General features: G+C 41.5%; 1 protein-coding gene and 1 long non-coding RNA gene across 4 annotated transcripts in view; one reads left to right on the top strand and one right to left on the bottom strand.

Annotated features, from left to right (window-relative positions):
* Window positions 1–14,265, top strand: part of kdm6a (lysine (K)-specific demethylase 6A) — a 40,876-nt gene extending 26,611 nt beyond the window's left edge. For all 3 annotated transcript variants that reach the window (XM_028022454.1, XM_028022453.1, XM_028022455.1), the window contains 17 exons: window positions 1,575–1,667; window positions 1,766–1,843; window positions 3,186–3,293; window positions 3,377–3,754; window positions 4,410–5,263; window positions 7,668–7,797; window positions 7,896–8,001; window positions 9,199–9,404; window positions 9,496–9,548; window positions 10,294–10,368; window positions 10,437–10,585; window positions 10,662–10,776; window positions 10,845–11,032; window positions 11,823–11,964; window positions 12,052–12,178; window positions 12,261–12,431; window positions 13,741–14,265. In XM_028022454.1, coding sequence (XP_027878255.1) covers window positions 1,575–1,667; window positions 1,766–1,843; window positions 3,186–3,293; window positions 3,377–3,754; window positions 4,410–5,263; window positions 7,668–7,797; window positions 7,896–8,001; window positions 9,199–9,404; window positions 9,496–9,548; window positions 10,294–10,368; window positions 10,437–10,585; window positions 10,662–10,776; window positions 10,845–11,032; window positions 11,823–11,964; window positions 12,052–12,178; window positions 12,261–12,431; window positions 13,741–13,767 — 3,000 coding nt within the window. In that variant the 3' untranslated portion in view covers window positions 13,768–14,265. The remainder of the gene's footprint in view (window positions 1–1,574; window positions 1,668–1,765; window positions 1,844–3,185; window positions 3,294–3,376; window positions 3,755–4,409; window positions 5,264–7,667; window positions 7,798–7,895; window positions 8,002–9,198; window positions 9,405–9,495; window positions 9,549–10,293; window positions 10,369–10,436; window positions 10,586–10,661; window positions 10,777–10,844; window positions 11,033–11,822; window positions 11,965–12,051; window positions 12,179–12,260; window positions 12,432–13,740) is intronic.
* On the bottom strand, window positions 701–22,649 carry LOC114147816 (uncharacterized). Its single transcript, XR_003596140.1, has 3 exons — window positions 22,560–22,649; window positions 12,754–12,757; window positions 701–712 (listed from the first exon to the last, which is right to left on the bottom strand). It is a non-coding gene; the product is annotated as an uncharacterized LOC114147816 (long non-coding RNA).
* Window positions 22,650–26,103: the final 3,454 nt, after the last annotated feature.

Here is a 26,103-nt window from a genome sequence, read left to right as displayed (position 1 = left end):
TCTAAAAATGTTTTACTAGTAGTTTTCATTTAATTCTTTGAGGAAATTCAATACAACTATTGGAAAAATTACACCTGCATTGAGACGGCGTGTTCAGGGTGATGCCTGCTGTCAGTTTTTATCATTTTTTTAATGCAGGTCAGAAGTTTCGGTGTCTGTCTGACCAGAGCATCTTCTTCCATTATTATTCTCCTTCCATTTCAGATTTATGCTAATTTGTGTTGGTCTATCTCATAAAGTCAAAATCAAAGTTTTAATGTTCTGCGACAAAATGTGAGTAATAAAACTATTTTTGCAAGACATTGCATGTAAAGGTTTGGATGCATGAATTTATTTCAGCAAAGTGACAATCATTCATCCCAGCTTGTCTGTTTTTGTGACAGATGTAAATGGTTCTGTAATTCTGTTCCTCCACAACCTAAAGAGGCATTTCTGCTCTCAGGCCAGCTAAATGAAACTCGTTTACAGCCGCAAATGTCACAAGATGCTTAGAAAAAAAGACAACTTATGATTTCCGATATAACTTAGAACTTTATTGTAAATTTTATGTCAGTTGTTTACTATTTTTACCATCAACCTTCCAGGAGGCTACAGATCAAAATTACCCCTAGTGGCGGAATCTGGTATACGTCCATGGTTTTAATGCACTCATGTTGATCAATATACACTATCCCTTATGAAACAAATTGGAAAGAAATTGATATATAAATATCTACTCTCGGAAATGTATTTTTCAAGAACTACCATTTTATTTGCATTTTGATTAATTAAACAAAATTTAGCAAAAATATTTTTTTCTACTGTAGAATAGAAAATTTTGCAACAAAAAATGTGCGAAAAATAGATTTAAAACCATTACTGGTATGTTTCTTGTCATTCTGTCGAAATTCAACAGGGAGTTCCCACATCCTTAAAAAGTCCTTAAAAGTCTTACATTTGTGCAGCTAAAAATTAAGGCCATAAAATGTCTTGAATTCATTCGCCCTTGAATTCGTTAGTCATAGATCTTAAATTTTGTAAAAAATAAAATAAAATAAATGAATAAATAAAATTCTTGCAGGTCTTTTCTATCATGGGTGCACAAAGCCGGGTTCTGTGTTTGCTCGATTGTAATGCAGCGAGTTTCCCCAACCACCCTTATAATTAGAGTTTTTGTCTGAAATTTCATCCAAGGTGGCATTAAAAAAGGGCTAAAAATTCTTAAATTTGACTTGCTGAAACCTGGAGACAACCTGAGTTAGCTCTTTGTAAGTTTTTAGCCAAAGTTATTAAAAGTCATTAATATTAAAACCACATTACGTCTTAACGGTAGAAAGACTTTCCAGGAGACTGAGAGGTTATAAACACCAAACGGTAAATCAGAAGAATTCAGCTTTAATTTCTGACCACAACCCATTAGAGTCCTGGATTTTTGTGGGATTGAATTGTTTTAAAACCCATGTGCATGTAGATGTTGTAACACTGTCGTCTTTCAGTGTCCCTGCAGAAAAGTTTAAACCCTGTTTGAGCTTGTAGGTTGTTTCTGCTCTGACTGCGGTCCGTCCTCTGAAGCAGTGTCTCTGCTGGATCCACAGGCTTGTAAAGGGGAGGGAGGCCCGTCCGCCAGCAGCCACAGCGACCCGCTGGCCAGTCCTGCTAAAAAGAAACGCACCGCCAGCCAGGTCAAGGTACCGCAGAGAGCCCGGGGGGGAGAGGGTCATCGCAGCTGAAGGGGCGGGGCTTGAGAAGGAGCGCTCACACAGGTTTGTTTTTGTGTCGTCCTCAGGGTGCTGCCGACTTGTTGGCAAACGGATCCAATCAGCAGCAGGTCCCCGGCTGGTATCTGACGCCACAGAAGATCCAGGTAGGCGAACGTCTCAACATTTAAGAGCATCCGGTGTTTCCTGTTGAAGCGAATTGTGGATTATTAGTTCTGTAGCAAAAGAGCACGACCGAGCTGTTACTCTGCTCAGAAAAATTCTTATCTTCAGCGCCAAAAATTAGGGGAGAAAAAAAACACGGAAATCACTTCAGCTGCATTTTAATTGGCAATGTGAAAAATGTTGAAGCTGAATATGTTTGTTGGAAAAAGGACACTCGTTAAGACATAATGTCTTTACCCTTTTTTATTAAGAGATGAAAGTAAGGACTTGTAGACTTAGCATTGATTTATCAACAATTTATTATAATATATATATACACATACAGTATATATTATAAATTATAGACACATTGCAACGTCATGCTATGCATGCAAGATCCCGTCCTCCAGCTGGAGGACAACAAGCCGCTCGCCCATGATGATTACCATTAGTTTTAGCTGACAAGTTGTCAACGATTTAGTGCGTTTACACTACATCGTAAAGCAGGATATATAAAAGAAAAAGGGACGCAGTGCTTTGCTACTTATTGTCAACACAATGACGAGAGAACAAGGTCAGGAAAAAGTTTTAATTAAAACAATAGTGAGGGAGGGAAGAGGTCAGCTACGCTAGCTTGACTTTGACAATCTTAACATGAAGACGTGCTGTGGGATTCAGTGTGTTTTGGTTCAGTAAAAGAAAAGGTGACCCACACATTATCAGTAGAGCATGTGCTTCTCTTTGAAAGGTTTTGTTGGCTCTAGTGGTCTTTATTTGAAAGTAGTTTGACAGGAAATAGGGTAATGAGAGAGGGGGAAGACATGCGGCAAATGTCGCCGCTGAACTCTAACAGACTGAAGGTTCTGTTTTGTGTGGGAAATGTTTCCCTGTTTTTCGGTGTTGAATCCTGATGCACTAGTGGAGCTATTATTGGTCAGTTGCTATGGCAACAGATCTGTGTGTAGCATAACCGACACAGCAATGAAAAAGATGGAGTCGGTTTGATTTGTTCAACAGTTTTTCTGCGTCATTTTCCCTTTGCTGTGATGCACTGGACTAAATTAACAACACCTCCATCTCCAGGTTTCATTTAGTTGATGTAATTGTTCTACCGCGGCAGCAAGGCTCTGGATGGAAAGTAAAGGAATCGTCTTTATGCCCTCCAGCGTTGTGAGCACATGCAAAATCTCCGGATGTGGACAATTACATGCAACGTGTCTAAATAAATCATGAAAACGTTACTCAAAATGAAAACCAATCAAGCAGACCCAGGTTTTTTTGACTCTCCAGTTAAAACTGCTGATCTTGTGCTGAGTTCATTGAACAGTGTTGTGTAACTTGCAGCTGTTGGATCATTTACGGAGCAACCGGGCCAGCCTCACGCCCCCCCGGCAGCACATGCTGGAGCAGCTGGAGAACCAGTTCTCCCTCATGCAGCAGCATCAGCAGCAGGTGGGTTTGACTTTTTCATTGAAGAACCACTAAATGTGTGTTTATCTTTAGAGCTGAAGTGTTCTTCTTTTGCTGTGCTTCAGATGAGGCAGCAGGCTGCAGTGGGCGGCCAGCCGCGGTCCAGCCTCCCCAACGGCCCGTCAGCGGACCACCCTCACAACCCGGGACTGTCCCACTCCTCTCCTGTCAATCATGCAGCCGGTCGACCCCCCCAGACCAACGGCTCCTGTTCGAGTCCTTCGGCGGGTCTGCCGGGACACCTGGACCTTAAAAACGCCAGGGCGGGGCTGGGCGGCGGTGGTGGTGCGAGCAACGGAAACGTGCCTTACCCGCAGCAGAACTCTCTACCTCACACCTGCACCGCCACCAGTCAGCCCAGCACCACCGGCAGCAGCACTAACACCAGTCCCAGTCACGCGGACGATACCTGGAGGAGCCAACCACGCAACACTACCACTCAGGTACTGCACCGCTTCCTGCACCGATCCACTTCTTTCACTTTGGATACCAATATCTGAGGCTAAGTATCGGCTGATTTCAATCCAATACAGAAAAATAGCGGTGAATTGACCTGAAGAAGTTGTATTATACAAAAAAATTGATTTTTTTCTGAGCTTAGCATCATGTTATGACTTTATTCCCTCATCAAAAACATACCTCCTCCTTGGCGCTGCAGTTTCCAAGCTCCCGCCTCACAGAGCAGCCCTCCCTACTCAGCTCCTTCAGACTAGCCAGCAGCAATTAGCAAATACTGCGCATCTGCTGAGATACTTCTCAGTTCAACGCTGGTGAAAATGTTGTTAAAGGGTTAATAGAGGAGCCATGTTGTGACGACTTCCTGAAGGTGGAGTTTCAGAAAGAGCAGGAGCTTCTTAAAGAGACAGAGGCCCAATTTCAAGATGTGAATAGATATGTCCTTATGGATCGGGCACATTGTCACTGATACCTGACCTAGAATTGTCTTCGATATCAGGACGGATATACAGTACAGACCAAAAGTTTGGACACAACTGTGTGTCCAGACTTTTGGTCTGTACTGTAGATATTACTAGATCTATTCACTCATAAACATGGATCTGTTTTCTGGGTTCTGATTCTGGTTTGTTTTCCCAACAGGGGCTTCAAAAAGGTCCAGGTTCCCATCCGGCAGGTCCTGATGGAGAACCCCCTTTCTCCTCCTCTTCCTCCCCGTCTCAGACCTCCTTCTCCTCCTCCAGTGTTCTGAATCAGGTTGGACTTTGCTCCGGGCCCTGCACTGCCTCCTCCTCAGCCTCTTCCCTGTCCCCCACTTCCCCACAGTCCACGCCCAACCACTTGTCTTCGCCTCCCCACTCCGCCACTACCTCAGGGGTCTATACCAAAGACGCGGCGACGGTGGCGCCTTCCGGGGGGAAAACCGGCAGCACCGTCCCCGCCGCCGTTCCGCTGCCAGGTCTTGAGGCGGCCGGCGGGCATCACGGAGGAGCGCCATGCAGCCCTGGCTCCGCCTCCCGTCAAGGATTGACTAATCACGTCCAGCCGCGGGTGCAGGAGCGCTCCGCCAGCCCGCTGCAGCCCGCCTCGCCGGCCGCTGGTGCAACGCTCACTTCAGACAATCCTCAACTCTCAGCCTTTGTAAAGGGAAAAGCCAACGCTACCAGTAACCACGACGACAGTAATCACGGAGGGTCTTCCTCAGAGAAAACAAACCACGTCCTCCCAGCTCTCCACGCCAAGCCGGAGCACTCGGCGGCTTCCTCCCCGCTGTCGGTCGCCCCGGTGCCCTCGCCGTGCTCGGCGGACCCCCACACCACCAGCGGCCCCTCCTGCCTTAACAGCCTGTCCGACTCCAACAGCCAGGGGCCCACGCTCAACGGGAAGAGCCCGGAGGACTCCCGGAGCCCGCAGAGAAAGACGCCGCCTGCTGGGCTGGCTCCGTGGTCGTCGGTCTCCATCTACCCCAGCTCCAGTGATGTGCTGAAAGCTTGCAGGTCAGGAGCTGCTTTCATTCTCTCTGCTCTGGAAACCTCTGAGTTTACCTTAAAACATCAAAAATAATTCCTTTCAGCAGTTCTACAGAAGTGTCTTCTGTTGTGTCTGTGGTGTCCAGTGACAGTAAATAAACAAACTCCATGCAGTTTTACTGGGCGTCCTCGCATCCTTAAAAAATATTCAGTTTGCATATATAAAATTAAGACTTTAAAATGTCTTGAATTACAATTATGTAAGTTGGCCCTAGATATGTCAGTCACATGTCTTTTGTTGTAGCAGGACTATTGAGTCTCGTAGAGTGTAATGTAGTGACTTCTCTGTCAGGTAAAAGTTGCATGTAGACATTTGATGATCTGCTCAAGGCAGTTGAGGCTACCGCTAACTAGCTGCTGGTATAGACTTGCTAGCTAGCTTTTTATGCTGCTGTTATGCTAGCTAGCTTTTTTGCGAAACTGACATACCCTTGTTTGCTAGTTAGCTTTTTTTTTTGGCATCCATCATGGGTTAAGTGCAAATATATTGCCTGTTGACTGGACAGCGTTTGTGTTTGCCATTGACTAACTGATGTTTCTTAGTAATGTCCTTCCATATTTTACACAAGTTCTGATTTATAATTGTGAGTTGCCATCAAAATGATAATTGATCAACAGTGATTGTTGGTTGAATTACACATCACCAGAGGCAGTTTTGTAAGTGGGGAATAAAGCAGCACCAAATACCTTGATGTGGCTTCAAAGATGACATTTTAAACTGTCCTCAGCATTTTACATCGATTCATGTTTAGCTAGTCTGAAAAATTCATTACAGTCTGCCTCAATTTATTTTTCTTTCTTGTTCTAAAATTACAATTTGTTTTGAAATAGTTTCACACACAAGACAGCAGAAGGTAGTGTTTAGTTGTGGTGTGTTCAGAACGGGTCAGTCTGATGACCACCGGGGTTTTCTCTGCGGATCGTTGGTAGAACACGTCTTCCTCCTCAGCCGTTCTGTTAGAACTCAAGTTTGGATCAGAATGTCGTTCGGTCCTGTGGGATCAGATGCAGATTTCTACACTGCGTGTTTCCCCTGGAAAAGCATCAACACACTCTGGTGGGAAGTGAGCTGTTGCCTAACGGCCTTCAGCTGCGGCCCGGTAGACGCCGTGTTCAAGTCTTGTTAGCAGAACTGTGAATCCTCTCAGGTGTGAAAGCAGATCTGAGGAATGAGGATGGATTTATTTTTGTGGCTCTCGGAGTTTATTTAGACGTCTGGCTTTCACCCCCGCCTCTTTATGAACTCCTGTGTGAGTGTGTACTTGTTCAGCTATTCTTCCTGGCATCATTTCTAGCATATTTACTAAACTTGTGAAGACCTACAGGCCTTGGAGTACACCGTATCAGGACTGCACTTTGGTTCCAGCGTTTTTTAGGGTCTGGGGTGAGCTTTAGAGTTGTGGTGCGAGTTTAGACTGCAACTAACGATTATTCTAATAATCAATGAATCTATGAATTATTCTGGGGAATAATCTGAAAAAGAATATCACAATCTGACAGATTTTTAATTTAAGTCTTTTTTTTAATACAATATTATGAATACTTTGAAAGATGCAAATAAATAAATTTTCTTCACATAAGAAAATAAACATTGTATTGCCTAAAATTCAATAACAGCATTCCTTTAGTAAATCTGAACTGATAAAACAATGCCACTCTGGCTAAAACATATTTACAGGCAAAGTTTTTTTTGTTTTGTTGAAATTAAAATGCACATGCTTTTTGTACAATTCTGGCTTAATTGATTGATGTTTTTTTTTTTCTTTCAGCAAGCATTCTTTTTTTCAGCATGAAATCTCCAGTTAATGAACAATTACTATTATTATTTCAATAATTGATTAATTACGATTCATTTAATTCATCGTTTCAGCTCTCGTGAATTAAGTTTTAGTTAGGATAAGACCTAGACTAGTAGTAGTTAGGATTAGATGTATGGTAGTAATGGGGAGGGTTGAGGAAAATATCGGGGTTTGGCTTAAATGCAGATAAAATTAATGGGAGTCGATGAAAAGTCCTAATATGGGTAGAAATATACGTGTGTGTGTGTGTGTAAGCCATCCATCATGCTGGACTCTCATCCCGGTCAGACATGTTGTACATTCCAACCTTCATCTTCTCCTCTACCTCATTTATTCCATGTCAGTGTTTTCATTTAGGACTCCAGCTTCCACTGAATCACACCCACAGAAAACATGACCTACAGCCCCACCTAGTGGCAGAGTGGTGCATCCTCGCAGCACCACTCATCACTACCACACACGTTCTTCAGCTGGATTTGTATTGCAGCCTTGCTCTGCTGCCTGTTTTTTTTTTGTGAGTTTTGGTGTTGGGGTTTTTTTTTTGTAGCACTGACGTCTTCCCGCTTCTGCAGAAACCTGGGGAAGAACGGCCTGTCGACCAGCAGCATCCTCCTGGACCGTTGCCCCCCGCCGCGCCCGCCCGGCCGACCCTCACCCCCACTGCCAAAGGACAAGCTCAACCCCCCGACGCCCAGTATTTATGTGCGTCCATCCACCTTATTGGAGGAGGCTTCCTCGTGTCTGTGTGGAGAGTAACGGTCACTCTGACTCCCCCTGCTGTCTGCTTTCTGCCTCTACAGCTAGAGAACAAGAGGGATGCTTTCTTCCCCCCCCTCCACCAGTTCTGCACCAACCCTGCCAACCCAGTAACCGTCATCAGGGGCCTGGCTGGGGCCCTCAAACTGGGTAAGACATTCACTTCCTGTCTCAACTGTTACTATCATTACCAGACACGGTTCAGTGTTTAAGGTTTGGAAAGGGCTTGATTTTCTGGATGAAGTCCTTGAAAGTGCTTGATATTTACACTGCGCAGTTTTGTAATAAAGTGCAATCTAACATTTGATTAAAAACCTAAATTTGGAAAACGTTATTTGCGGTTGAAACGTGAAAGCTCTGTCACAATTGCATACTTTTACCGGATGAGAAATTGTCCCAGAATTTATCGCAATAAACGATAATATTGTTGCTTTAAGGCCATTTTCAAGTGCTATATTGATAATGGTAGAATAATGCAAGTTCGTCTTTTCAAATAATTTTTTTTTCTCACTTCTGAAATGAAATCAGACTAAACGTCTCTTGTTGTTGGTTAGTCAAAATCACCAAAATTGCTTCTATTTTCTAAATCCCAGAAAGCTTAGTGAGAAATTTATTTTAAAAATTTTCTGTGCAAGTTACTTTGTACATTTAGGCATTAATTTGTGGAGGAAGGTCATTTACCTTAACACAATTTGGAATGTAACGAATATGTATTATTCCTAATGGCTCAAAAGATGATCTTATATATGTTTTTGTGGGATTTTCTTTTGTTAGGTTAAGCAGTCAGGTGTGTAGGGTGCATGCATGAAAGATTTCAAAATATAACATTTTGTAATACTTCATATTACTTTGTGCCTGCTATGTTGAATAATATCACAAGGCATTGTTAACAAAACTTTCTTTTTTAGTTCAATTTTATTTATTCATTTATTTTTTTTGTGCTGTAAAAGTTTGCTGACTTGCCTTGAAAAAGCTTGAATTTCTCTGTGGGAAACCCTGTGCAGCTAACTGGGGCTTTTCTCTACTGGTGGCTTTGACATCTGCAACAGCAGCACCACCTGCTGGAGGATTATATTAGTGTACACTCCTCAATCCTGCTTGTTGTTTTAAAATTTTTGTTCCTTTCTTTCACTTTCTGTCACATTACAGCCACACACTTTAGTACTAGTTATATTTTCTTGTGATTTTATGTGACACCTTAACACAAACATCCCCATGGAAACTTGAGCACATGATTGTCATTACAGTGTTACAAATAAAAGACTAACAAAATGGGGACAAAGTGCTGAAATGACGTCGTTTCCTATAACAAGCTTTTCTCAATCTTTTGCGTTCACCCACTCGCAGACCTGGGCCTGTTCTCCACAAAGACGCTGGTGGAGGCCAACCCCGAGCACCTGGTGGAGGTGCGGACCCAGCTGGCTCAGCCCACCGACGAGAACTGGGACCCGAGCGGGAGCAGGAAGATGTGGCGCTGCGAGAGCAGCCGCTCCCACACCACCATCCTGAAGTACGCCCAGTACCAGGCCTCGTCCTTCCAGGAGTCGCTGCGGGTCAGTGGGCGGGTCAGCCTCACAGCACACCCTCATCACCTCTAGATTCTTAACTCTGCCGTTTTAAACTGATGGAATCTTTTCCTGACAGGAAGAGAATGAGAAGAAGAAAGAGGTGGAAGCAGAGGCAGCTTCCTCAGACAGGTGGGTCATTTCTCCCTCCTGGGGCACTGGTGCAACCAGTCTTTGGAGGTAAAAAAAACAATTAAATTAAATAAAACTCTGACAGTGAAAGTCTTCCTTAGTTGTAACAGACACATTACAATAGAATATCATAGAACAATAGAAACAGCCTCTTTTGTTCCATAAACGGGAAATTTAGGCATCACGGATATAAAAGGTTCAAGTAAAAAGTTCTTGGTGTTAAAAATAATATATAGAAATCAAGATTAACTATGATAATAATATAATGTATAGGACTGTAACAGAAAATACTGTGCAGCTATTAGAAATGGGAATATCTGATTCACGATCCAAGGGATGAGCAACTGAGTGAGATCACATTTACAAAAATGTACATAATGTGGACGTGTAGAGAACACTGAGAAAGACAGACTATTTATAATACAGCGTGTCACTGCAAAAACTGTCTTACATCATGGTCTGAACCAATGGTTCCCAAACTTTTCCATGCTGTTGTTCCCCAAACAGCATTACATTAGCTTCTGGCCGTGGAGCCTCTTTGCAAACAAACAGGCAATGCTGTGGGTTTGTGAATCATGGCAAACACTTCCTCACTCAGTAACATCCACACTGAAGTGTGTTGCTTGACCTCTGTCTGGTTTCACTGTGGTACTAATGTGGAAAATGGCCAATCAAGTTGAGTTGAGGTTCTCTGTTCAGTATTTTGTCCCACTGGTGGAAATAACACCGTTCCATTGCTCTCTAGTGGGATCCGGCGAAGGAAAGGCCCTCTAAAGCACATAAAGTTTGGCACCAACATCGACCTCTCTGACGACAAAAAGTGAGCAAACGCTTCTCGCCGTGGTTTGGTCTCTCAGCAGCCTGTGTCTAACAGTGGGCTGGTTGCAGGTGGAAGCAGCAGCTGCAGGAGCTGACCAAGCTGCCGGCCTTCGCCAGGGTGGTGTCAGCCGGGAACCTGCTGAGCCACGTGGGCCACACCATCCTGGGCATGAACACCGTCCAGCTGTACATGAAGGTGCCAGGGAGCCGGACTCCAGGTAGAACCTGGGCACGCCTGAGGCCCGAGTCTTCTGTTGTCCTCCTGAAGCCTTTAGTAATCCCAGTTTGTCACAGGTCACCAAGAGAACAACAACTTCTGCTCGGTCAACATCAACATTGGTCCTGGCGACTGTGAATGGTTCGCTGTGCCTGAGTCCTACTGGGGCGTCATCAATGACTTCTGTGAAAAGTATGTCAACTTTAAAACTGATTGAGCCCAAAGTGGGTCCTAGTGGCTGATTGTGTGGTTTCTGACAGGAACAACATCAACTTCTTGATGGGCTCCTGGTGGCCCAACCTGGAGGACCTGTACGAGAACAACGTTCCAGTGTACCGCTTCATCCAGAGGCCCGGGGACCTGGTGTGGCTCAACACTGGCACCGTTCACTGGGTCCAGGCCATCGGCTGGTGCAACAACATCGCCTGGAACGTGGGACCCCTCACAGGTGGGTCAGAGAGGACGCTAAAGGTGTTTACACGCTGGATAGTCCGGTAGACCCGGTTTGATTGGAGGCCAAATTTGCAACACTTGATGGTTGCAAATTTGGTGCGATTCATGGTGCGATTTGCTTTCACACTGCATTGTGTCAAACAAATCCATTTTCATGTATTCATTTTAGCAGCACCATATTTCACTTCAACCACACTGTTTCCTAGGCCAAACTGAATCGGGCAAAAGAATTTGCTTCTTTTGTCTGATTACGCATTCCCAACTTCCCAACGAACTGGACTTTCTAGGCAAACAAACTAGAGTTCGATTGAAGTGGACTAAACAGGGCTGGTGTGAATGCACCCTTACAGTGGATAGTGGGTCATCATCCACTTGACTGGACGATGTCAGTCTTTGCCATTGGCTAATTTCTGAATGCACCTACCCCCATATGGGAGTAGGTGCATTCAGACTTTAAGTTTGACCCTCACAAACGCATCTCAGAAGTTTTGGTTTTTGCCTCTCTTGATTCTAATACAGCAGAATCCTTCAGCCGTCCACTATACTTAGTTTCTCCAGTCTTAAATTTCATTATGGGAGGCATTAAAAAGGCTTTAAAAAGTCTTACATTTTTTTTGCTGAAACCCTGGGAAAGTGCTTGAAATTTACTGCAGGAAAAGTGTGGGGGAAAAAAACTCATTTTCCCAGAGGTGTGCAGAAGCTTTCGGTCCTCTGGAGAAGTGCTGAGGGGTCTCCTCTCCCTGAGGGGCCACACATTGAGTTTTTCTGTCGTGTTCTGTCTCCAGCCCATCAGTACAAGCTGGCAGTGGAGCGCTTCGAGTGGAACAAGCTGCAGAGCGTCAAGTCCATCGTTCCCATGATCCACCTCTCCTGGAACATGGCGAGGAACATCAAAGTGTCAGACCACAAGCTCTTCGAGATGATCAAGTGAGGCCCCACTGGATTAGCTTAGCTCAGCTCAGCTGCTTTGTTGGGGTTGACCCTGAACCCTGTTTGTGTGTGTGTGTGTGTTAGGTACTGCCTGCTGCGGACGCTGAAGCAAGTTCAGATGCAGAGGGAGATACTGCTGGCTGCAGGGAAGGAGCTGGTGTGGCACGGCCGGACCCACAGCGAGCCGGCCCACTACTGCAGCATCTGTGAAGTAAGCGGACGGGTCTCTGCTGCGGTTCAGGATGGGAGCGGGCGCTTTACCAGTTCTGCTCTCCCCTCCGCTCCCGTACCAGGTGGAGGTATTCAACCTGCTGTTTGTGAGCAGCGAGAGCAACAGCAGGAAGACATACGTGGTTCAGTGCCAGGACTGCGCCAGGCGGGCCAGCGCTGACCTGGACAGCTTCGTGGTTCTGGAGCAGTACAAGATCGAGGACCTGATGCAGGTTTACGACCAGTTCACACTGGTGAGCAGCCAGCTCCACTGTAGAGCTGTCAATATTAGCGCTGCATTAAAAAAAAAAAAGTAACCATAAATGACGCGTTTCTGTAAGTTTTCAGTATCATGTGTGCTGAAGTTTGAACATAATTTTCATTTGTTTCTCTTGAAGGCTAATCTCCCATTTCTTAAAGGGCCAGTATTATGGAAAATCAAACATTTTTCTAACTTTAAATCACGTAGTAGAGACATTCCCTCATCAAAAACATAATTGGAGTGTTGCTTTCATTCTTTCATGCATGTTTGAGAAATCCTTTAATGTCCCATGGCAACCATTCAGCTGGGTGGACATAGCTCCGCCTTTGAGGACGAAGCTCCTCCCCTGAGTTGCAGTTTCCCAAAACTCCTCCACTCAGCTCCATCAGACTAGCCAGCAGCAATTAGCAAACACTTGAAGGAACTGGGCATCTGCTGAACTCATTATAGGAGCTCCTTCTTAGAGCAATTCTGGTAAAAACGTTAAATGGTCAGCTTCTTTTGTTTCATGTTATGATGACTTTCTGAAGGCAGAAGAGTTTCAGAGTAACTGAGTGTAATTTTATAAAAACTCAAGTTAACAGTTACTTGATTGTGCTATAAAATGATTTTATGTTGCTGGAAAATGCATCCTGCCCTTTAAAAATAAAAAAATTCTGGGGCATGCTGTGGTGGCGCAGGGGGTTAGCCTTAGTCCTCGACGCGGACGTCGCAGGTTCGACTCCCGGCGACCTTTGCCCTGCGACATGTCTTCCCTCCTCTCCTCGCCCTCTTTCCTGTCTGCCTACTGTCACAAAAAATACGAGCCACTAGCGCCGCAAAAACTCTTCGGTGAAAAAAATGGAAAAAAAAAAATAATTCTGAAAACAGCTCCACTCTTTCTCCTCTCCTACTCCCTGCTCTGTGCGGTTGCTGTGGCAATCAGAGCACAGGAAAAGCCCTGAAATTACTCTACTGTTGTTGACAAAACAACTTAGCAAAGCCTCATTTTACATTCATCTATTCACAACTAAAGCAACACTAAACTGCTGTGAAACAATGAAATATAGTCAGACATAAGAAATGATTTCCCATGTTCATTATTTTATTTTCTAATAAAAAAAACATTTCGAACTCTCTCAAATTGTATTGGCGATTGTGATTATTTCACAGCAACCCTCTGATTAATCAAATTAAAATGTTTAATTGTTCAACAGCCCTAGTTTTGTAACTTGGTGTGTTTATTTGAGCATGAACTCTGACCTCTGTCAGGTTAAACAGGTTTGATCCAAACTGACCTTATTGTTGTTTCCTCTCCACAGGCCAGCCCCCTGCCTTCCTCTTCTTGATGGAGTCATCATCATCTTCTGAGAACATTACAGAACCATAATGGACCTCAGTGGAAACTCTAGGAACCCCCTTCCCTTCCTTCTTCCCTCTTTCTTTTTTTCTTTTTCTGATATTCAGGAAGAAAGGCGGCAGTCCCTCCGACTGCGTCCTGTAGCTATCCCACAAGGCAGCTGTGTGAAAGCTGTGTGTCTATGCAACCTGCCCCGAGCGGTGTGCCTCCCCCTGGTGGACTGGAGGGATTGGGTTGGGGGACGGCAGCTCCTCCCGTCGTCACGACCAGACTGTTCTACTGCTTGGCCCATCTGGACTTCACCACAACTCATCAAATGAAAATAACAATAATAGCATAAAGCTTTGTACATATTCTGTTCGAACCATCGACCTGGTCACCAGAGACTACTGATCTGATTGTTTTTTTTTGTTGTTTTTTTATATTTTTTATTCTGTTGCGAGCTGACACCAGAGCTCTGTGTGTGTGTGTGTGTGTGTGTGTGTGTGTGTGTGTGTGTGTGTGTGTGTGTGTGTGTGTGTGCGCGCACGTGTTGGGGTGTGTGTGTGCGGGTGCGTGTGGTTAGCCTTTTACTACGTCGGACGCCTTGGTCAGGAAAACCAACATACATGTAATGTGAAATGTGACACGTTTTGTTTCTGCTCTTCTACTCGCCCTCGATACGTCGACTTCTTCACTTTCTTAACGTGGAGGAAGAGAATCGGATTTACAACCAGCCAAGTCACAGGAAAAAAAGGGTTGCACACAAACTAGAGTGAACTTTAATTTGTTTCTTTTTTTTATTTGGATGTAAATTTACACTATTTATAAATTCATATTTATTGCTTGAAAATATTTGTTGATGGAATGCTGTAATTTTTCTCTAGAGTACCTGCCATTAAATCTGAAGGGAGCCCTGTGATTTTTAAGCCTGGCCCCCCTTATGTTTTCTATATAAAGAAACAGCTTAGTAAGCGTTGTACAGAGACCTTACCTTGAAATGGGTTTATTGTTTGAAGGATGTTTTATGCGTCAATAAACAAAGAAAAAAAAAACCCTCTTTTATTTACATCTGCAGTTTTTCTCGTTTTTCAACTGTCAAGCATGGTGGCGGTGACTATGCCCTCTATGGTATAATGTTGCCGTTTGGCAACAAATCACTTGAAGTCCTTCCACACACATACAGTACCTCCAATTTTACGATGTAGCGCATTGAAAGAGAGATGAGACCCTAACAGAAGCAACGGCAGTGTTTAAATTTGTCCCGTGATTCTCTGGAGGGAAGTTTGACACCCTTCTACACAGACCTCTTCACAGGGAGGAGCCTCATCATTTGACTCCTCAGAAATCATAGGGGAAAAAAAAGTATTTTTATATTTTTTGACCAGGGAAAATATACATACTCAATAAGTGAGTTAAGTTCACTATTCTGTCATTTATTTTGCTGCATTTTATCATTTAATAATGATAAACTGTTAAATTGTTGATGTTGCCATATGTCAACACTGTACCATTAAGGTTGGCATTGTATTGCTAGTCCAGCATATTGATCAAGTGTCTGCTATAATAATGCATTTTATGAGTCCTTTCCATATTGCATACGACTTTATTTGATACTCTTTTTTTTTTTCCCATTTACATCATTAATGCAACAATGTTTTATAGTTTCTTAGGAAGAAAACCAAACTAGCAGTTCCTTTTTATGGTAGTGAGGATGACTTAGGATTTAGTGATGAAGAAAACGAGCAGCTGGTAACTTTGCAATGAGACAGTGAGGATGATGAAGAGTATAAGCCAGAGAATAAGGACAGGAGAAACAGTGAGGGTGAACGGGCTATTATTACTTATGTGTTGCATTAAAGTGGCAGGTTCATAACATACTAAGGATGTTTGTTTGTTTTCTAGGTCCATCTCCTCCACTGGAAGCTGACAGGAACTGCTTCATCAGCTTCCGCAAGCAGTAAGGCGAAGGCGGCAGCATCAAGACACTCAAATCAAATGAAAACCATCATATCAATGAAATATGCCAATAAAATGTTGAAAAACATTTTAAAATTGTTTTTAGCTTTCAATTGAGTTTCATTGTTAACTATTATTGCTACTGGAGACTATTTAGACTATAACTTGAGTTGTTAAAGTTTTTTTTTTACAATAATAAGCCAAACTCTTGTTTTCAATAATTTCCACTATTGTCATGTGGGCTGGATTTGTTTTCACTGTGTCGACCACGAGCCCCTCTGGATGCTGAAGTTTTATGTTTTTAAATGAGATTTATTCTGCTGAAGTCTGAACCGTAGATTTGAATCACAATCAGGTGCTTTGTGGTAAACTAGAATATCGAAAAGATTTCTACAGGGTGTAAAAAGCCTGAAATTAGTTGGTCTTATTTACATGACTCATTAACAGGTGTTAAAATTTTGTTGCGTCAGGACTATCTGATCGTCGCATCCTAAAATAATGGCCCCAGTCTCTTTTTTCTCTCTCCAAAAGATGGTTTAAGAACTTATCACGTGAAAAAACTTAAGTGCTTTTAATTGCGTTTCTTATTAAATAGAAGCAACCCTCTTGCGAAATTGTTTGTCGACGTTAGCATCATATTAACAAAGTTTTGCGCACATTTGGAGCGGAAACGGAGCTACCAGGCCCCCAGCCTACCTGAATACAGGTAGGTTGAAAATAATACTTCTACCTGGGTTACTCAACAATATTAAAGTTAGAAGTAGCTTTAACTACTTTTAAAACTAGTTAAAACAGGCACAACAACGTCGGTCAATGTTGACTTCATGACCAGCTGTTTGATTCCAGTGTGAATGCTGAGCATAGCTAGCCTCGCTAGCTCATGCTAACCAGTTAGCATAGCTAGCCTCGCTAGCTCATGCTAACCAGTTAGCATAGCTAGCCTCGCTAGATATGCTAACTGGTTAGCAGGTCAAATGTTAATGCTTTCTTGAATCTGTTCTTGTTTGTTGTGAACTAAAGTCATAAAGACAACCCACTGAGATTATAGCTATCATTCAGCATCATGTTTAATCCTCTGGAAGAGTTTGATCGTTTTGTACAGTAAAATGATGAGGCTTATGATGTAATGATGATTACATCATGAATGATTATAATGATGTAATGATTATAATGATGAGGCTTATTCTGCTCTCTTCTCAAACCAAACTGGGTAAGAAATTTGTTAACAAACGAGGAAGGAAGCAGTTTCATGCGCAGAAATGGCAAGAAAACGTAAAACCTGACTTAATTTCAGGTCCCTTCAGGTTTAAACATGGACCTGACGTGACTTTGTATTAAAGGAACCACTGCGATTTAGTCGTTCTTCTTTCAACGTGGCCTGTTACTTGCTGATTTGGACTGCAGTAATCTGATTCAGGTCCCCACAGCTGTTCAAAGGCACAAAGCCTCATTAGGGGGCCCCGCGGTGCGTTCAGGGTCTGCTGCGAGTCTTCAAGCAAAGAAGATTTAAAAAATGTGAAGAAAATAATGAGTCTGAAAACAGAAACGATAAATGAAACGCTGTTCTGATCTATTTCTCAGGTCACTGTGAGGCCGGATCTCTTTTTTGTTTTGTTTTACACATTAACATTTCCCTTCAGTAGGTTACCTACTGTGCAGTCATTACGCAGTGCGGCAGCTCAAATTGTTGGGTCAGTTGGACTAAATCCGAGTCTGACAGCCATTGTAGAAAGAGAAAAAAGTAGGTTACTGGCCACAAAAACTGTGAAACTTTTAGATTAATCTCAAATTTTCTAAAAAAAAAAAAAAAACCCCAAAAATTCAATTAAATTGGAAATTTGCTTGAAAACAACTCAGAAATTTTGAGAGTAATTAAAGAAATTTTCTAAAAACAAAATCTGACTTTGAAAAGCTGAAATTTTGCTTGAAGAAAACATTGCGATTAAAGGAAGTCAAAGATTTCTGAGTTTCGAAATCTTTGACGTTTAAAGCTTGGGAAATGTTTGATTTTGAAACTCAGAAACGAAATTTGCTGAGATTAATCTCAAATTCAATACTTTCTTCTAGCAAATTTTTAGACTTTCAAACTCAGAAATTGAAACGTTTTTTCTAGAACATTTCTGAGCTTGTTCTCAAAATTTCAGGGTTTTTTTTTTTCTTGCAAATTTACTCATCCTCTTTTTGTCTGTCTGCAGTGGCCCTCAGACGCTGCCATACTTCTAATGAAAACAACCAGAGGAAAACAGGATTTCAAGGAGAAAAGAGGAAGTGATGAATGTCGGTTAGTGAAAGAGGAAGAGAAAGCCGTTTCTTTCTCCAGGCTAAATCAAATACAGCAGGATGTTTTTGACACCAACATGAATAATAGTTCTACTGCAGAGTCAGTTTGGGTCATGTGAGTCCTGTTGACATTGATGGTCGTCTGTGTGACACCATGATGACATGGCTGGCAAACGACGGGGTTTAAAATTACTGGCTGTGATCCATTAAACATGATCCAGACAATCAGTGTTTCCTCTAAGAAGTATCATAATCTTGTTTTTCCGTTTCTGTCAGGCCCAACTCAGATATTCAGATTACATTCACCTCCAGCTGAAAGAACTTTTCTTGTCCTGTTAGAATTTTTCATTCAGAAACCATTTTTCTATTCAAATGGTCTAGAGATGAAACGGTCTGAGGGATGAGGAAATGAAAGTGCAAACAAATAGAACATTTGATTAAAACATTCCTGTATCAAATTCCACCAGTTTGTTATTTAAATAAAAATTGGTTTGTGTGTAAAATTCTGACACTTAAATGATCAGTATTAGGCCAGCCTGACTGCTTGGCTTTTATGTAAATAATAATAATAATAAAAAAATCTAAGTATTTTTAAAAATACATACGGTGATCGAGTTGATGCATAATGTCATAAGCAGTATAGTCGCAAATAGGAGCGGCAAAAACGTACAATAAATGCATTTTCAAATTAATTTTTGAGCATTTCAAATCGATTCAGAATTGCCAGGATTAGGAATTGTGGTTCTTTGTTCCTCTAGCTAATGTCAAGTTGAGCAAAAATATTATAAAAATATTCTAAAATATTTATTGGAACTTCAGCTAGCTGTTAGCATGAGGTCATATTACTTTGAGGTTCTGCTCGTACTTAGAGCTGCAGTTTCCAAGCTTCCGCCTCACGGAGCAGCCCTTCCTCACTCAGCTCCTTCAGACTAGCCAGCAGCAATTAGCAAACACCTTGAGGAACATCAGCTGAGCTCATTGTAGGAGCTACTTCTCAGTGAAACGCCGGTGAAAATGTTGTAAAAGGGTTAATAGAGGAGCCATGAACGCGGAGTTTCAGAAAGAGCAGGAGCTTCTTAAAGAGGTGGAGACCCAATTTCAAGGTGTTAAATTACAATGTCAAATTCAAAGTCATATTTGATATATACAGCGTTTTTATGACAACTGAACGTAACACAGTTTCTTGATTGTGCTATAAAATGGCACCATGTCCCCGCAAAACAATAACGCTGTCCCTTTAAAAACTTTCCCAATCTAATATTTATATTGTGTTGCGTTGTAAATTGTTCTTAACGCTGGAAAAAAAAGAGAAAGTTCCAGCCAGTTTTCCTTCTGTGACCCTGAAGAGTTTTCTCCATCTCTCGTCCCTGAAGCTCTATTGGCTCAACTGCTTTCATATAATCTTCAGTTCGTCGTCTCCGTCTCCACCGTCCCTCATCTGAGCCAAATCTCTTTGTAATTCTGCTCCGTTAAAGGTGAGGCTCGGAGAAAAGCTCTCCGATGATTATTATTTATCTCACCGTGAATGAAAAGAGTTTTCCATTAAAGCCACTAATGCAGAACCTCTATTCCGCAGCGCAGCAGGAGCAGAGTGCTTATTGGCAAGCTGCCACTTCACATCACACACACCTACACACACCTACACACACACACACACACACACACACCCAGGTCTGAACACCTGATGACAGCCGTTGTGTTTTACCAGGTCCTCGCCGCTGCGGCCTCGTGTTCTCATGAAGCGAAGCACTCTAAAACTCATTCAGCCTGTTTGTTAATGACCTGTTATTCCTCACTGCGGTCATTATTTAGTTTAATGCTTCTGCACATTATGTCACTCTGCTGAGTTTGACCAGAAACGAATCAAATGGTCTTGCAAAACAATTTGAATAAAAAATCTCAGGCGATTCGCAGTTCTAGTTTTCGCTCAAAGACAAAGTTTACTTTTAATTACAAATTTAGTTCATTGTGTGGTTTCACTTAATTGTTGTCATTTTTTTTTTTAATCGTAAAAAGAGACATACTTTCCCAGGCGGTCTCGTACAGTGGCCTCTTAGGACCACTGTGGGAAAAAAGAGGAAAATTCCATCAAAAAACTCAGAAATTGGGAAGAAAAATGTGGACATTTTCTGTATTTGTGAAGTTGAAATATTTCACCTTTTGGAAATTTTCTGAGTTTCAGAAGTGGAATTTCTTCTTTTTTTTTTTTTTACTTTTGAAGCTCAAAAACTTCCTTGTTTTTTCTAGAATTTATATTAGACTGTTCTCAAACTTTTGGGGGGTTTTTGGTGGAAATGTACTCCTCTTCTATTGTTTCTCCAGCTACAGTAACCCTAATAATCCATCATAAGTGTATAATCGGCTGATATTTTTATATAAATGTTTCAAACAACTGTTCTGCTAATGCACTGTAATACAAATATGTAGTTCCTCTTAAAAAGACCTAAATTAATTGCTCTGTTTTGGGGGGAAATGATTGGAATTAGAGCTATTTTTGACTTCATCCTCAAAAAGGGATGAAGTAATAATAATTAAAAAATCGAATTATTTTCCTATAGAAGGAACTTCTTGATGTCTCATCAGATGCTTTTGTCCTTTTAACATGGAGAGGTCTTTTAAATGGAACGAACGAGTTCCCTCTTCTTTACAACATGTGTTTTTTTCTAAATCTTTGTCTGTCTATGCAAACGAACTTTTCTTTTTAGCAGCATCATGTGACAACATTGATTTTTGAATGATTTTTAACATGAACCAAAAGCCTAGAACAAGAGAGGGATGTTATGTAAAACTTTTTCTATACTGTTTGTATAAAACTTTCTTTCTTTTCTTTTTTTTCACGGTAAAGGCGTTCCGCCTGGTGTCGACCCGGCAGAACAATGTGAATTAAAAGCCGCCGAGCTCAAGCTTTCAAACCTTCAGATCCAAATCACAGTAAAAACGAAACAAAAACTGATTATTATCGCACGATTCACAAAATCTCCTTCGATGTTTCATGTTTAGTAACGTGACGAGAGTAAACAGGGTTGGACTTAAAGTGTGATGTGACCTCTGACATGTAGAACAGTTACTGCTGACTCTGCACACAGCCTCCCTGGGAAAACATTTCTTATGTTTTACAATCCTAATCGAGGTTTAATGTTTTCTACAGTAAACATGCATCTCTGTGTTATTTACTTCCAACTTCCAATCTTTTACAGGATTATTACTATTATTATTATATTGTTATATTTAGGATTAGTTTTACCAACAAGGGGCCTAAACTGAAACAATAACCTGAGCTGTCATAATCTTAATAAAACTTAGATTTTTTATTACGGGGTCCAAAATGACTGGCGGCGCCTCTGGGTATATGGGATTATGATCTGACTTTCTTTGAAAAAATTTTTTTTATCTTTGAACGGGCGCAGCTGTCCTCCTTGATTTGTGTTCAGAGTGGGATCTGAGGCCAAAGTGCTAAAGTCTGCTAACGGCAGGTGTGGATTCATATAATGTGACAAGTCTTTACAGGAGCGTAGCGAGGGGGGGGGGGGTAAAATCAATTAATTATATGCTTGAAATAAAGTAGGGCCTTTTTCTTTTTTTTAAACTCCTTGACGGTGCCACAATCATTTAACAATAAATCCATCTGCGAAGGATTTTTTTCTTCCTCTCCGGTGGAGTGATGGGCAGGGAAGCCATTGTTTCTGGGTCCCATTCATTGTCCCGCTGAAATACAGTGAGTCATGCATGTGGGATCGTTGTTCTGCAGCCTGACAGGTATTTCATTATCGGGACCGCAGGGAGCTGCAGCGAGCTGACTGGACTGACATCCACTTCCTACCAAAACACCCTTAATTTATTCGCCTTTTTCGAGCTAAAATGGAACAAAACTATGTACTTCAGAGCGAGCTTTGAGAAACGAGCAGGAGCGAGGAGCTCAGGCTCTGAGGGAAAACCCAAGCAAAAAGGTGAAGTGCTGTCTGGAACTAAAAGGCTTCTAAGAGACCTGCCAACTTCTAATTTCTTATATTAAAACTGTCCTATTCCAATAACAGCAGAGATTTTTGGTTGTTTTTCTTTTGTTTTTTTTTAAGAAGAGCTTTATCATGAAAGACACCATCTTTTCTCTCATTGCAGGTGAAATACATTCTTTTTTTTTTTTTTTTTTTTTAAAGAAAAAGACATTAAGCAGAAAGGAGCAACACTACATATGTTTCTATTAAAGTAGCAGTATTATGTAAAATCAGCTTTTTTGATCTTTACATCATATTATAATGTTATTCCCTCATTGAAAACATAGATACATCTCAGTAGAAAGCTGGTAAAAACCTTAAAGGGTTAATAGAGGAGCCATGTTGTGATGACTTCCTGAAGGCGGGGCTTCAGAAAGAGCAGGCGTTTTTAAAGAGACAGAGGCCCAGTTTCAAGGCGTTAAATTACAAAGTTAAATTTCTTTTAACTTTGCAAAAAGAATTTACAAAGTTAAATTTCTTTAACTTTAACTTTGTAAAAGTTAAAGCTTTACAAAGTTAAAGTTTGTAAAATACATACATACATGTATGTCATGTTGTTAATACATACAACATTTTTTTTAACAAGTGAAGGTAACACAGTTACTTGATTGTGCTATAAAATGATAATATGGCTGGAAAACATATAATAACACTATTCCTTTTAAAATGGTTCCTTTTATCAGCATTACCCACAATGCTTGGTCAATCTTTGGTGGAGAGTCCATCTCCCTCCAAAGCATTGTGTTTGTGTTGGTAAAATAATCAGATAAACCTCAAACAAGTGGAAGAACACCAGTGATTTATTTGTGCTTTAAAAGGCTGGTCTACAGAATGTGGTGCCATCTAGTGGCGCCAGTTGTAATTTTCAGCCAATCTTCACTATTTAGGCTAGTAAAAACCAGTCCTCTGTTTTTACGCTTTGCTTCATATACAGAGGATCTGGTGACAACCAACAATCCCAGTTTGTTCTTCTATTAAATCATCCAACAGTTTTAGTAGTTGGAAGACAGACTGCATCCATCCACCCATTAGAGGCGGGTGGATGGATGCAAAATATTGGATCACTATTGGCCTAGTAAGGTTGATGCTTTAGTTTCAGTTTATCTCTGTTGTTTAGGTTTTCTAGTGTTTCTGTTTATCATGTTTCTATTTTATCAGAGTATTTTGCAGACACCTAAACGTTGTCCAAATTCTGATCTACACTGCAAAAATGCAAAATCTTACCAAGTAATTGTGGTGTTGTTTCTAGTCCAAATATCTTAGCAAGCTTGAAATAAGACAAAACTAACTGATAAGCAACTTTTCAACAAAAATATTGATAAAGTACCAGTTCCACTGGCAGATTATTTCACTTAATACAAGACATTTTCCCCATGTCAGAAGGAATTGTTGACTTTAAACAAGCTCCTATATCTTGCTGAAAAGTTACTTGTAAGTAAGTTATGTCTCACTTCAAGCTTGATAAGGTATTTGTACTATAAAAAAGATTTTGTTTTTGTAGTACGTTTTAACAAAGAAAATTTAAAGGAAAAGCCACAAAAACAGCAAAAGATCAGAAGTTTGATGATATATCAAACCTGAATGAAAAAGTATCGCCATCTGTGTCATATCATATCACATCGTATCGATATCTGCGATACAGATTGTCTATTTATCTAGCATCAGATTGATACCAAAATGCGGTATCGTACATTTCTACCCTCCATCCATCTTCTCTGGCTTCTTTATCCAAACTGGGTGGTGGGAAGGGATGGTGCCTGTCTCCAGCATGTACCTTGCTGCTGTAATTTAAGGAAACCTTCCACATTCAAACAAGAATGAACTACAGCCATGATAAATCTCAACCCTCAGAAGAAACACGAGGCTCAACCAGGAGATGTCACTGTATCTAAGAAATAGAGCGACATGCTGTACAGGCACTCAGACACATGAACGAAGACAGTCAAAGCGGCTGTATCCTGAAGGTGTATTCCACATGTGTGAGTCACTGGTGTGAATCAGTGTGTTCCGTTCGGATGTGTTTTCACTTTTTAAGTGACTCACTCTGAAGTTGGCTGAGAAAACACATGCAGCTATGTCGAAGCAGGATGTGGACGTACAGACGGGGCAAGAAGCTCTCAGTTTTTTTGGCTGCGCACATCGGGGCGCTTTCAACAGCCAGGAGTAATTCATGGTCATTTGTGGAAGTGCTGGTTTGTGTGAAATGCGAGTCTGTGCCGTCAGATCAACAAACAAAATGTCTGCAGTCTGGCAGGGCGATGGTGAAACTGAGGACACGTCTAAGCTCCCTGAAACGTTTCGTCTCTTTTATCAGAAAATTAATCTCCACTTGGCTTGGCTGTATATCTTTGTAAATATTTGGTTTTTTTGTTCAATGTAATGCTAATATAGTTTTAGCTTTCCTGCTAGCTTTGCAATAAAAACATTTAAATAGCTCAAGTCTTTTCAAGTTAGATACATATACAGTATTTCACTTTGTCACACATCGTTTTTTCTTCTCTCTTTCTTTTTTTTTTTTTTTTTTACATCTCGTGCTGCTTTTCTACCTATATTAATGTCTGGTTCTTAGACCTGACTACGCGGTCAGCAGCGAGCAGAGCTCGCGCGGCTTTCAAAGGGAACAGTCGGCGGTTCGTGACTCAGCCGCGAGTCAGCGCAGTCGCGTGCGTGCGTGCGTGCGTGCCTCGAGGCGCGTGGAAGCAGGACGGTTTATCCGCTGGGATGAAAAAGACTGAAAGACACCGCAAAACTTTGAGATGTAAACACAGGACGCGTGGAGGCTCGGCAAGGCGAGACAGACGGAAACTGTTATTAAGACTAATGTCACTAAATACGGAGAGAAGACAGAGACATTCATATACATGGAGATTCACTCAAACATCTTCATTCATACCACCGTGGCGGGCGGAAAAAGCCCCCACATAAAGCTACCGCTAACCAAAATAATGGTGACTAACATCCTGTGGAAGTTATTAGTTTAGCTGTTGTAAAAAAAAACAAGAAAAAAGAAAAAAGGAAGAGTTGGAGCCCTGCTCTGGGTATTTTTGATCTGGCTTTTAAAAAAAAAACCCATCACAGAAGCAATGGAAAAAATACAAGCAACCGTCTTCTGTGTGGCTTTGTTGACACGAAAAGCTTTTGTCCACGTTTTTCTACACTGAGGTTAGAAGATAACCAGTTAAAACGAGTCATTCAACAGCATTAACCAGTAAAAAGATCTGAGTAGACTGGCTGGAAATGAACAGCCTCTGGTCAGAAGCCTGATTAATTCCGCATTTTCAGAGGCATAAAGAGGGATGTTACTTCAACTTTAACAGAGTTTTGGTCAAATGTCAAAGAAAAAAAATGGGAGCCTTTAGCAGAACATTGAGTCCTTTGATGGTGAGCGCTCTCCCTTTGCACAGAGTGGATATTCAACTTAAGATGTTACTTTGGCCATTACATGTATGTCTTTTTTTAATGTCTTGACCATTTTGACATTAAATGTGTGAATTTTTCTATGTAACCTAACAGTTATTAGCTGAAACCATCAGAAAATAGGTCATGTTGTTGTCAGTTGAAGTCACTCCAAGTATTCAGCTGCCTTAGGTGAAACAGTGTTTGTCAGTGCTGACAGAATGTCTGCAAAACACTATATTAGTTTAGGTAACATTATTATCAGCGTATCAGGGCCATTGTAGATAGAAAAAAATGGAGTAAATTTCCGCCAAAGACACGGATATTTCTGAGCTCTAAAAGTTGAAAGTTTCAGTATCTGCAGTATATATAGCATTTGTAGGGTGCAAATTTAATTTTGCCAAATTAGTCACATGTCCATAAAGTCTGTGGTAGCCCGCTCAGATCAAACTGTGGTTCCCACAGTAAAAGCCAATGCTACAGTGTTCTTTATCCACACACTAAAACACAAAGCCAAAAAAAAAAAAAGAGAACTGGCAGCAACAAACACAATAGTTCTTTCTGGGAAAAAAATTTAATTAGTTTAGAAAACTGAAAAAACCTTGGAGAACATTCACAAACGGCAAACATTGACAACCGTCACCTTTTCTAACCAACGTAAGGACAACACTTCGGGCTCAGGTTGAGAGCTCTGACTAACTCCGATCAGCTTCCAGAAA

The sequence above is a fragment of the Xiphophorus couchianus genome, chromosome 7 (assembly GCF_001444195.1).
Source record: "Xiphophorus couchianus chromosome 7, X_couchianus-1.0, whole genome shotgun sequence".
Taxonomy (NCBI): Eukaryota; Metazoa; Chordata; class Actinopteri; order Cyprinodontiformes; family Poeciliidae; genus Xiphophorus; species Xiphophorus couchianus.
This window is presented reverse-complemented; position numbering and strand designations above follow the sequence as displayed.